Source organism: Podarcis vaucheri, assembly GCF_965113315.1.
Source record: "Podarcis vaucheri genome assembly, chromosome: 16".
NCBI classification, from domain to species: Eukaryota; Metazoa; Chordata; class Lepidosauria; order Squamata; family Lacertidae; genus Podarcis; species Podarcis vaucheri.
The window spans coordinates 12,462,544-12,474,930 of NC_138754.1; the positions used below are offsets into that span (position 1 = coordinate 12,462,544).

The 12,387-nt window shown below is 49.1% G+C and overlaps 1 protein-coding gene across 4 annotated transcripts in view; it reads left to right on the top strand.

Annotated features, from left to right (window-relative positions):
- The window catches only part of LOC309520404 (sodium/calcium exchanger 1-like), a 31,410-nt gene that overhangs the window by 13,863 nt on the left and 5,160 nt on the right, over positions 1-12,387 (top strand). For 3 of the 4 annotated variants that reach the window (XM_082202110.1, XM_082202111.1, XM_082202109.1), the window contains exons 3-6: positions 4,779-4,885; positions 6,139-6,260; positions 7,677-7,776; positions 9,039-9,311. In XM_082202110.1, coding sequence (XP_082058236.1) covers positions 4,779-4,885; positions 6,139-6,260; positions 7,677-7,776; positions 9,039-9,311 — 602 coding nt within the window. Of the gene's footprint in view, positions 1-1,581; positions 2,294-4,778; positions 4,886-6,138; positions 6,261-7,676; positions 7,777-9,038; positions 9,312-12,387 lie in introns of those variants that run through there. The other variant, XM_082202112.1, reaches the window with a different exon arrangement.

The following is a 12,387-nucleotide window of genomic DNA, read 5'->3' on the forward strand; positions in this document are numbered from 1 at the left end:
TTCCTCACCAATTGCCTCTGTAGCAGTGGCAGTGACGGATGTGGCAAACTCCTCAGAGGCCAAATCTGCCTCCTCCTCTGCAGCCATGCCGCCTCTACAGCAGCCTTTCAATGAAAAGGAGGTGCTGCTTGGCTTCCTCCCGTCCCTAAGGAGGAAATGGTGGGGGCTGCCCTCTGCACCCACCCGGCATGATTCAGCCCCCTCCCCAACCACGGCAGCCTTTGATTCCCACTTCAACCATTGGGGGAAGGTGGATTTATCCCCTCACCCTTTTCCTGATGTAGATCTTCGTTCACCCTTTCTTCCCTAGCCGGGAAGCACCATTTTGCAGTTTGCCTCAGGTGGCAAAATATATTGCACTGGCCTTGGGCAAAACGATCTTTTAGGTATCCTGGCTATTCAGTAATTTGTGGCTGTTATTGTTGTTTTAATGGTGTAAGTTTTATTTCCTATTCCTCTGGGTTGTTATCGAGCAAAATTGAGCCTTGACTGGAGTCCAATGAATGTTAGTGATTTGTTAACATGTATAGCTAGGGCTCTGCAGCCCAGTACCGGCACCTTGAAACTAGTCTAGTATAGGGCTGCCATATTTCAAAAATAAAGTTGTTGAGCTTTTTTTTATGAAGACCTCAAAATTGTTGAGCTATGGCAGCCCTAGTAGCTAAGTGGCAGTCAGAGATTGCTTTCCCCGTTCCTCCCATCACACCTCCCCTCTGGAAAATGTCAACACAGCTCATTTCCCTCTTCCCAACCCCCCCAACCCATTCTCCTCTAGCTCCTGATACAGTGGTTTGACGCAAGCAGAAATTCAGCTGCGGAGCGTTGCTTGGCTAGAGCTAAGAAATGGGAAACAGATTTATATTTTTTAAGGGTGTGGAGCCTGAGGACCCCCAGATGTTGATAGATTACAAATCTCATCATCCGTGCCTGGGCATGCTGGCTGGTCCAACCACACCTGGAGGACAGCAGATTCCCCACCCTGATTTAAGAAATGGGAATAGCATGTTGAACGTCTGTTGCACATACCAGGTTTATGTTAAAAGGCATGGGAGGAGGCTGGTGCTGGGGCAGGAGTGGCAAAGCCTGATAAAGGTGCTCTGTACATGCTCAGGGGCACCCTTCCTTCATGATGCAACTTCCTTCATGGTGCAACATGAAAGAAAGACAAGAAAGAAAGGCACACACTGCCATAGGTCAGTGGTAGAGCATCTGAAATGCTCTTTTGAAAATGAGGTGCTGCCTTTATTCTTTAGTCTCTCTCCCTTTCCCCCTCTCTCTCTCGGCCTGTGATGCCTGCTTTAACTGGCAGCTAATCCTCGAGGTCTTGAGTAGACAACAGTCTTTTCCTGTCACCTGCGATCTGAGCCTGCTAACCTGGATAACCCACCTTCCAAGTGTCCTGGGGTAAAAGGGTCTTTTTTCATGCAAGATCTCGTCGGCCATTTTGAGTGCCACGATCTTATGCACTCTCACCCCGAAAAAGTGCATTTTTTTCACAGCAAGAGCAAGGTGCGGGTCACGTGACTTTCCTGGGTGCGCCTCCTGGAAGGCGTAGGTCCCGGTTTTGCATCAGAAAAAGTTGGATGGCGGGGAAGGGCTCCATAGTTTGATGCTAGAGCTTCTGCTTTGCACACAGAAGAAGGTCCCAGGGTTCAACCCCTGGCATCCCCAGCTAGTCCTGAGAGACACTTCCTGTCTGAAACCTTGGAGAGCCACTGCCAGTCAGTGCAGGCAGTTCTGAGCTAGATGAACCAGTGGTCCGACTCAGTAGAAGACTCTTTCTTAAGGACGTTTGCTATGAGTGGCAGGAGGTCCCAGGCTCCATCCCTCAGGAGCAGGCAGCATCCTGTGCTCACACATCCATCTCAGAAAATTATCTCCTCATAATTGCTGCTCGGCTGCCTTGTCGCCAGCCTCCAACCAACACCACCACTCACCCCCAGCATCCCTCCGGCTCCGTCAGACACATGGAATTAATTTCTTGAAATCTTAATCTTTCACCCGTCAAGCTGTGCTGCAGCAACCTCCAGCTCCCAATTTGACAGGCTCTGACCTAATTGCACGAGAAGGGGAAAGTGGGGTGGCGGGGGGAAGGAGCGGGACGTTTGGCCCACGGCACACGCGGGAGGGAGCGTGAAAGCACCCGTGCGTGGGGGCGAGCGGCTGGCAGGCCGTAAGCCGACGTGCGACGGAAATGGTGCAAGTGCGAGCAGATAAAAATGGGTGCTGTGTGCCAGTAGAGAGGAACATGCAGGAGTTTGTGTGTGTGAGGGGAGGGTGGTGGCAGACAAAAGTGAGTGTGAGTGAAAATTTATGGGATGCGCATTTATGTGCTCCTATGTGAACTAGCGGAGAGCAACGTTTCTTCCAGAGGAAAGCGGGTAGAAATTACCTCACGGCAGTTGCTCTTCAAAATGGGGATGTGGAACCACAAGCCCTTGAGGCCTCTCTCTGGCCCTTGAATCTGTCCCTAAAATACACCCTTCCCTGACCCCTTTGCACCCCACATCCTTGAGTGTTTTTGTCTGATTGGGATGTGTCCTTGAACTCTGCAAGAATGCTTCTTGCTTGTCTGGATGGAGAATAGAGAGAGGCGTCTGTGAGTGTATGTGTGGAAACTAGCCTCCTATAAAAAGATAACATTGACATTCGCTGCTTCGCCCACTTTTGCCCTTGGCTCCACCCACCACTAACATGTGGCCCTTGGAAAGTTGTCCAGAATGGAATACGGCCCCTGGGCTGAAAAAGCTACCCCGCTCTACAAGCACTCTCCCTCCCTCCCTCCCTCTCCCTCGCTTTCTCAAAAGCACATGCCATTTGTCCTATTAGTTTTAAAGGGTATGGCTTTTCCGTCTTTTCATGACAGCCTCACTCACAGAAATGGAAGCAGGCAAAGTTTTTATTCCACATAAAGTTTGGGCCCTCCAGGTGTTACTGAACCACAACTCCCATCAGCCCCAGCAATGACAGGAGTTGTAGTTCAGCAACATCCGGAGGGCCAAGACTCTCCACATGCCTGTTTCATTAGAGTAAGAATTACTGGTAGACCTGCTTAGTTTACGTGTGACAGACAGCTTCTGTAAAAAATGCAGGAGCCATCCCTGTAAAGGAGGTGGCAACTTTACCTCAAGTTTTTGAGGTATCAGTCAACTGAGCATTAAAGAAAATGCTCTATCTATATCATCTATATCTATCTATATCTATATCTATATCTATATCTATATCTATATCTATATCTATATCTATATCTATATACAAAGCCACAGCCTCAGAAGAATAAAGGTGACATGTGGAACTAACAAGCATAGCCGTTCCAGAGATATTACAACATTTTGCTATATTGCCACCTGTTCAAGTGATGGATTTATGAGACCCCCTGAAGGAAGATACTCAGAAGCGCCTCTAAGGATCGAGCCAGGAAACCAGCTCATAAGAGGATAAATTATGTGTTCTCTATCCCCTTAATAAAATCTACAGTAGAGAAACAGACACGAGGCTGTTTCAAGCTCAACATGATCGCAAGGGCGACAGCACCTGTCACTGAAGGGAACTTCAGCAAATCTGTTACTGAGGATCTTGGGAAGGCAAGAGGTTAAGACAGCCCAGCAAAAAACAACTGCTCTTCTGTACTTACGTACCGCTAGAAAATATAGCTGTGGCATGCATTTGATCAGATTTGTTGTTCTGACACAAATGCGGCAGAGTTTGGGGATATGTCTCCGTGTCAGCGAGACCTGAATCTTAAGAGCCTAAAGGGTGGCTTGGCTTCCACCCCCTTGGCAGCCCTATAGCGTTGACGTACCCACATATATTCCCATCCCATTAGTACCAAACCATCTCTTTGTGTTTGTAATTAGGGAACTAAAAGCAGATGGCATCAAGCGAGGCTCCGGCTGCCAGACTCGGCTTAGCGTACCCGGAGTGTGTGCATGTGTGTGCGTTGTGCCACAGCTTGGCGAGAGCGAAGCCATGGGGTCATGCATAAGCAGAGATGAACTCGAAGGAGCAGGAGATGGCTATGGAGAGGGTTGCTGGCTTCTCCCTGCTGGCCCCGCTTCTCTGTGCGGAGGGGGCCGGTTCTGGGGCAGAAGACAGGGGCCCCAATGGCAGGTGGAGCCTGAACAGATGACAGGCAGGGCCTGGGTGTGAGTTCTGCACACCCAGATCTGGAGCTAAGATTTGGGTGGGGGTGGTCCAAGCTTTCCTCCCTCTCTCTTAACATAATTGACCAGTGGTTGCTGGGGCCCATTAATGCTGTTAGGGCAGAAGTGAGGGAGCCCACCAGTAGGTGGCACCAGAGCCAATGGCAGAAGTAGCCAAATAATTCTAAGTTTGTCCCCATCCTCCTCTTTCTCCCTGCTGATTTCTACAAGGGGCAACGCTGAGACTACAGAAGACGAAGCTGCCAGGCAGGGCCATCCACTGGACTGGGTGCAAGGAAGAGGGCAGGCAGGCCAGGGCTGGCTGGCTGGCAGCAATTTGAGGTTGGCGAGGCAATGCCTCATTCGCCCTAAAGCACCGGCCTCTGCTATGTGACTTTTCATGGCTGCCTGCTATGCCGATATTAAGCCAAGGAGTGCTTTCCCTGTTGTGTCACTTCCGTGCCAAAGAAGTATGGGCTTACTAAATTTCCATTTGCTGGGCTATGAGCAAGGCCAAGGCCAGTCCCAGGACGGGGGGGGGGGGGGGGAGCAGGGCAGTACCTTGGGAAGATTGTTTCCTGTATTGGTCTGCCTGCTCCAAAGAACCCATTACTGTATTTTCTTCCTCGTCCCCAGGAGATACATCGAAATTAAAATTATTGACGATGAGGAGTACGAGAAAAACAAGAACTTCCACCTGGAGCTGGGGCCACCAGAACTGCTGGACACAGGTCCACGGCATGGTAAGGAAAAAGTGGATAAACCCGGTATGTGTGTGTTGTTATTGTTGTTTTAGTTTGTATTATGTGATGTATTTTTGTGTTGTTATATTGTAAACTGCCCTGTGATCCTTGGATGAAGGGTGGCCTAGAAATTGAATAAATAATAATAATATGATTTGCAGGAGAGACTTCCTATGATACCTGAGGGGCAGAGTGGGATGTGGGGTGGGCTACAACAGGGATGAGGAACCTCGGACTTGGGGTGTGTGTGCAAATGTGGTCCTCCAGGTCTTGTAAGCTTGCTGTACAAAGGTCAGGTTCACATTCATTGCTCTGCCCACTTTTGCCTGTGGCCCCACCCACCACTGGCTTGTGGCCCCTGGAAAGTTGCCTAGGAGGGAATGCGGCCCTCAGGCTGAAGGAGGTTCCCTTCCTCTGAGCTTATGGCAGAAAGACGTAAGGAAGACATGGTACTAGAGGAGCCCTTTATTTGTAGGGTTGTGAAGGTAAGTTTAAAGACAAGGAACCCTCAGTAGAGAGAGAAGTTGTCCACATCATAGATTTAGAATGCACTGTTGTTGTCATCCCCCGAATAATCCTGGGAACTGTAGTTTACTCCCCACAGAGCTGCATTTCCCAGCACCAAGCTCCAGTTCCCAGGACTCTTAGCGGTAAGTCATGTGCTTTCAATGTATGGCGTGCACACAGTTGACATTAGCACAGTCCTAATTAATGCAAAACTGTGTCCTCTTTTTGGGTGACGCTCAAACGATTGCAGGATGATGTCTCAGAGTCGTCTCGGTTGTTTCAAGTCCAAGAGCAACATTTAACCGACTTGCCGAATTGGTGGGGAAAAGGCTTTGCCTCTGGGGTTCTATGATCTTTGCTTTTTTAAAAAAATAAAAGGAGGGGAGCACAAAGAGAGATGGCCAAGTTCTTTTCCTACCTCTCTTCCCCAGCTTTTAAACAGTAGGCTGGCTGGTAGAAGTTTAGCAGGTGATGGTTTTCATGAAAGGGAGATAAAGTGATAATAGAAGCTTCGCTTTCTGCATGCTGGGCTGCTGTTTGAAAGGCAGAGGGGCCAAATTGTTAGGAAAGCAGGCAACCTTGGGCCATTAAGGAGTTGGATTGAGGCAACTGGGAAGGGGACTGAGGACGGTGGGTGACGGAGGAGGTTAGAGAGTTGGAAAGAGGTTTCTGGAGGCTGGCAGAGAGGGGATGTTGGGATTCCAGCCTCTCCCTATGTGCCCGTTTTCTCCCCAATCTCACCCCAGGTGACTCCAATGAAAACCGCCTGCCTAACGGAGAAGAGGAAGCAATTGCCAAGATGGGGTGTCCTAGCCTTGGAGAGAACACCAAACTTGAAGTTGTTATTGAGGAATCTTACGAATTCAAGGTAAGAAGACACTCTCTCACCTGGCACTCCCTAGCAAGAAAGACATTTCAGTCACAATCCTCCTCCTCACACCTCAGCATCCACAGACCCCTCCTAGTGGTGACTGGTGCCCATTGGGACTGGTTGGGTGGAAGACAGGAAGCCCACCAGTAGGTGGCGCCAGAGCCAATGACAGGCAGAACCAAATAATTCTAGCTTTGCCCCCATCCACCTCCTCCCTGCTGAGTTCTACAAACACTGAGACTAAGGAGGAGGAAGCTGCCAGCAAATGCCATCCCTTGGACTGATTGTAAGTAAAGAGATAGACAAGTGTGGGTGGACTGAACTTGGTGGGGCAGTGCCCCATTTGTCCTAGTGTGCCAACCTCCAATTTCCCCCATCCAATGATTTTTTTAAACAAACAAGACTATTTGCAGTTTGGAAAGTGACAGAGAAATGCGATGAAAAGTGTGGGATGAACGAATGACTAACAGGAAGATGTTTAAACATTCCGCAAGCAAATCAGAATATAGCAAGGTGGATGCCCATTGTCGTATAACTACCCCATTAACAAATCAGAACAAACGCTCAGCAAAGACCGGACATAGTCTGGCCACTGAGCAAGCAAACCAGATGAATGCTTAATAAAAAGGCTGTCTTGAGAGAACCCGTGGGCTTTTGAATAAGGAACCAAATCAGGAACCAGCTCCTGGCCCATCAACCGAGACTGAGAATCCCCCAGAATAAGGAGCTGAAGTTTAAACATTTCTGTTTCCTCACCCGCTCGACCCCTGCCATGGACTTTTGGGCCACCACAAAACATCCAACCCTGCCAAATGTGAATCTGCCGCCTACAAAGTGCCCTCGCTTCTTGTTCAGCCTCCAAGCCTTATCTGTTTTTCACAATCTGTTATTGAGGTGTCCCTGTGTCAGTTATCATCTCATCCTTATGCACTCAATGGATCACTGCCCTCTGCAGGTGAGGGCTTCCTGCAGATATCACCTTGTCTGGATGTCCATTCCACACAATGTAAGAATTGTGCCTTTGGTATCGTGGCACTTTACTTGCCTTTTGGAATTCCCTCTCTTTGAATAGATAAGTTAATAATAACAAATTGATTTCTGAGATGGGCAAACGTCCGTCTTGGTTCTTTATTAAAAACAGATTTGCTTCCTTTGAATCTGTCTCCCGGTTTCTCACGCCACCTTTTGCTCCAGTGCCCTTGTCATCATGGCTGGTTAGGCAGATGGCAGGATGCCCAAAGATGCAATGACATTTCCCACGCCATCCCTGACCACGGGTGCTGAAGAGCCAAGAGGAGGAGGATAGCAATACTGGTGGTGGTGGAAAGGGGTGGGCATGGGGGAGAAGATCCATAGGGACTAGCCCCTTCTGCCCACTTAAAGTTCTCACCTCCCCACACCCCTCTTTTCCAGAGCACTGTGGACAAATTAATAAAGAAGACCAACTTGGCCCTCGTCGTCGGCAGCAGTAGCTGGAGGGAGCAGTTTGTTAGTGCCGTAACCGTCAGTGCTGGTAAGAAAGAAGGTGGACCTTTTCAGAGGGGTATACCGTAGGTAGGAATGTTGGGACAGAGGGTGTAGCCAACTTCTGAACACCACAGACAGATGCTTCCAGTCACCAGCCACAACACGCTCAGACGTAGCCTCATCCCTGTGAGAGGCACTTTGATGAGAAAAATAAGAAAAGGGGGGAAAGACAGCAGGTCTCTGCCCCAAGGAACTTCTGGTTTAAATATTCCACAGTGGAAGAGACAACCCACTAGAGGGGCCATGGGGTGAATGCAAGAAAATGCAGTTACATGACAGGGATGGGTGAAGCTGTCAATTTTGTTTTCTCCCAGCTACTCTTTTCTTTTTCATTCTTAAAATTCAGTTCTCCCCACCCCCATGCCACTTTGTGATTATTATTTTTTAAGGTATTCCTAACAATTCTCAAGGGACGCGGGTGGCGCTGTGGGTTAAACCACAGAGCCTAGGACTTGCCGATCAGGTCGGCGGTTCGAATCCCCGTGACGGGGTGAGCTCCCGTTGCTCGGTCCCTGCTCCTGCCAACCTAGCAATTTGAAACCACGTCAAAGTGCAAGTAGATAAATAGGTACCGCTCTGGCGGGAAAGTAAACGGCGTTTCTGTGCGCTGCTCTGGTTCGCCAGAAGCGGCTTAGTCATGCTGGCCACATGACCTGGAAGCTGTACCAGTAAAGCGAGATGAGCGCCACAACCCCAGAGTTGGCCATGACTGGACCTAGTGGTCAGGGGTCCCTTTACCTTACCTTTAACAATTCTCAGGAAGCTTAACAAGCTACAGTTCCTGGGATTCTTTGGGAGAAGCCATGAGCTTTAAATGTATGGGTTTGATGGGACCTTTGGGTAACTTAAAATGGCAGCGAGCCACTTGGGATGGGAGTAGAGCTTGGCTCTCATGTGAAAGCGGCACAGCCACCGGCCGCTGAAAAGCATCCATGGGTCTGGCAGGGAAGATGATAAATGGCAGTGCAGCTGGGTCAGGCCCCCAAGGGCCCCCACACCTGGCCCCTGGGGCCCTCGGCAATTGTCTAAGTTGGCTAGCCACTGTTGCTGGGCCTGCTCTCCCCACCACCATAAGAGATTTTGTTGCCCCATTGGAATTTCCTTAATTGCCTCCCCGCTCCCTACACTCACATGAGGTAAGCAAAAGGGAGGCTAGAAGAAAGACTAGGCGCTGTGGGGAGATTGGCTAAGGTTGACTGGTGGCATCCCTATTAATTTAAGGTGTCTCTCTGTGCTCCCTCCCTCCAGGTGACGACGAGGACGACGACTCTGGCGAGGAGCGCCTCCCCTCTTGCTTCGACTACATCATGCACTTCCTGACGGTTTTCTGGAAAGTTCTGTTTGCCTTTGTGCCGCCAACCGAATACTGGTGCGGCTGGGCCTGCTTCTTCGTCTCCATCTGCCTCATCGGAGTCCTCACCGCCCTCACCGGAGACCTGGCCGCTCACTTTGGCTGCACCATCGGCCTCAAAGACTCTGTCACAGCCGTGGTCTTCGTGGCCCTGGGCACCTCCGTGCCTGGTCAGTGAGGGGCGGCAAGCGGGGCAGATCATATCAGGGTCAGGAGTGACCTCAGTGAGGGGAAGGGTGGAACCGCCAAAGGGCAAATTGTCTTTTATGGGCTCTCTTGGCCCCTATCAGCTGGGAGGAATCCAGGTTTCTTGCCTCTGACTGCAGTGGCGTAGCGTGGGTTGTCAGCACCCGGGGGAAGGCAAGTAATTTGCGCCCCCTAACCCGTGGATTTGTGCCCCCTAACCCGTGGATTTGCGCCCCCTAACCCATGGATTTGCGCCCCCTAACCCGTGGATTTGCGCCCCCTAACCCTAACCCCCAGATGTTGTGGCCGGTGCGGCCGGCCCCCCCCCCTGCACCCCCCACGCTACGCCACTGTCTGACTGTCCTGAAAAGCTTTGCCTCTTTAAAATTGTTGTAAAGGCACACTAGCCAGGCAAGTTAAAAACAAAACAAGCCACCAAACTATCTTGAAATAGGCATCACATTGCTTAATGTAATCTGAGTATCTGAAAGGTTGGCTCACTCCCCACAGACCACCCCTGGGGAGAAAAGGGCCTTCTTGGGAGTTCCCTTGCCCTCAGATGTTCGAGGAGGAAAGTAGGGGAAGGTCCGAGAGAAGGGCTTTCTCTGTGGTAGCCCCCAAACTGTGGCATTCCCTCCCCAGAGGTAAATCCCTCATTGTGCAGCTTCTGTCATGTGCTGAGGAAATACTTGAACACACAGTCTTGGCCTTTGGCATAGGACCAAATTATAGTAACAGTAATTATTATAATCATTATAGTAACAGTAACGATAATTGCTACTACCATGGGCTCATTCAGGAGGAAGGGCAGGATATAAATTGACTAAATAAAATGAAATAAAAGATTGATTTGGCGCTTGAAGAGACCTTTGGCCTATCCCAAAGCAACAGGGATATTATTATTATTATTATTATTATTATTATTATTATTATTATCCTTTGTTGTCTTGGGTTAGACCAAAGGTCTCTACAAACACACACACAACTTACGGTATATCTCTAACAAGTCCAGGGCAGGGCAGACAAAGGACTTCAATAATTTTTAAAATACAACATTAAAATCAGCTAAAAGAGATCCCAGTCAAGAAAGCAGTTTATCTGCCATCCAGTCTCTCCTTTAACAATTTTTTTTATTGATTTTCAAAAAATTATTTTTTTTAATGAAAAAAAACTATTAAAGAAGCCTTTTGGTGGTGGATAGACTTTTCCGCTTTCTTGACTGCAATCAAAGAAGCAGGGAGGTCTGTTCGCCATCCATACACTTAACAGCATAAGCAGAGTGTGACAAGGCAATGACTTTCCAGGATGGTTTGTCTCACAGCACCTGGGATTTAGAGGCAAACTCCCTCTTTACATAGACTTTGCATTTTTAACTGTCAACAGCTAATAGCCATCGATAGCCTTAATTTGCCTAATTCTACAATAAATCACACACACACACAAACAGACTGTGAGCCTCTCTTAGTTACCTGGGAATAAGCCCCATTGAACTCAGCAAGACATACATCAAGATAGACACGTATAGGATTGCACTGTAGGGCACGAATATGCTTTAATCATAAACTGGAGCAATCCTATAAATCATAGTGGGGTACTGTTTGCCAGCCCGAGGGCCGCATTCCCCTTTGGGCAGCCTTCTGAGGGCCACATACCAGTGGTGGGTGGAGCCAGAGGCAAAAGTGGGTGTTACCACCTTCACCCTCTCTGTCCCTGCCCAAAGTTAAGTATTTTATTTTGTCTTCTAGTTTATTAGGTAGTAGAAATCCATATAATTCCATCAACCCAGAATAAAAGGGCATAGAGGGGAGAGGGAAGAGGCACTTATGCCTCAAGGAAGAAAATCACTGTTTTTAGCTCTGCAGTCCTGCAGACAGATCAGAGCTCTTTCTCCAGATCTCCAGATCCAGCCCACCTTTTCTACTGCAGAGGTAGGGAACCCACAAACCTTATTTTAATTTGCCCCCAGAGGAGCTGCTTTTGCAAAGTGCTTCCCCTCTGTTGTAAACAAAATCTGCCCTTTTCCCTTATGGGATGTCCAAGAGCCAATTATAGAGTCTTTACGTAGGTTCCCTATTGGTAGGAGTAAATTATTGGGAGGTAAGTCATAGAATAAGGGACACGGGTGGCGCTGTGGGTTAAACCACAGAGCCTAGGACTTGCCAATCAGAAAGTCGGCGGTTTGAATCCCCGCGACGGGGTGAGCTCCCGTTGCTCGGTCCCTGCTCCTGCCAACCTAGCAGTTCGAAAGCACGTCAAAGTGCTAGTAGATAAATAGGTACTGCTCTGGCGGGAAAGTAAATGGCGTTTCCATGCACTGCTCTGGTTCTTCAGAAGCGGCTTAATCATGCTGGCCACATGACCTGGAAGCTGTACGCCGGCTCCCTCGGCCAATAAAGCGAGATGAGCACCGCAACCCCAGAGTTGGTCACGACTGGACCTAATGGTCAGGGGCCTCTTTACCTTTAAGTCATAGAATCATAGAGCTGGAAGGGACCTTGAGGATTATCCAGTCCAACCCACTGCAATGCAGGAATCTTTTGCCCAATGTGGGGCTTGAACCCATGGCTCTGAGATTAGGAGTCTTGTGAGCTACCCCATTGCTTTAATTTGTTAATATTGGCAGCTAGGAACCTCAATCAGTTGTCCCAAATGAAGGTCATTAGGGCTGATGGGGAACTTTTGGCCCTCCACTTCCCATCACTGGATTTCTGACGTGCACACACACCAGGGGCTCTAGCAAATCCTAAGCCTGCTCTTGCTATTTAGGGTGAGCAGAGCGGGGGCGAGCCTTGGGTTCATATTAATGGCTCGGGATGAAAGAGCAGGAGACTCTCACGTCTCAGAACATGTGGCCGACAAAGCCAGAGGCGACGGCAAGAGGATTGTCGGGGAAGACAGGCGGCTGTATTTAACAGGCAGTCTGGAGAACAGGATTAGAAAGGAGAAAACTTGCTGTCTTGATGAGCTGGTGGAGAAATGATGATAAGGCTAAATCTCATATTGAGAGAGGGAGAGTGGGAAGCTAACCCTGCAAAGTGCTTAAATGCCCAAATATATATT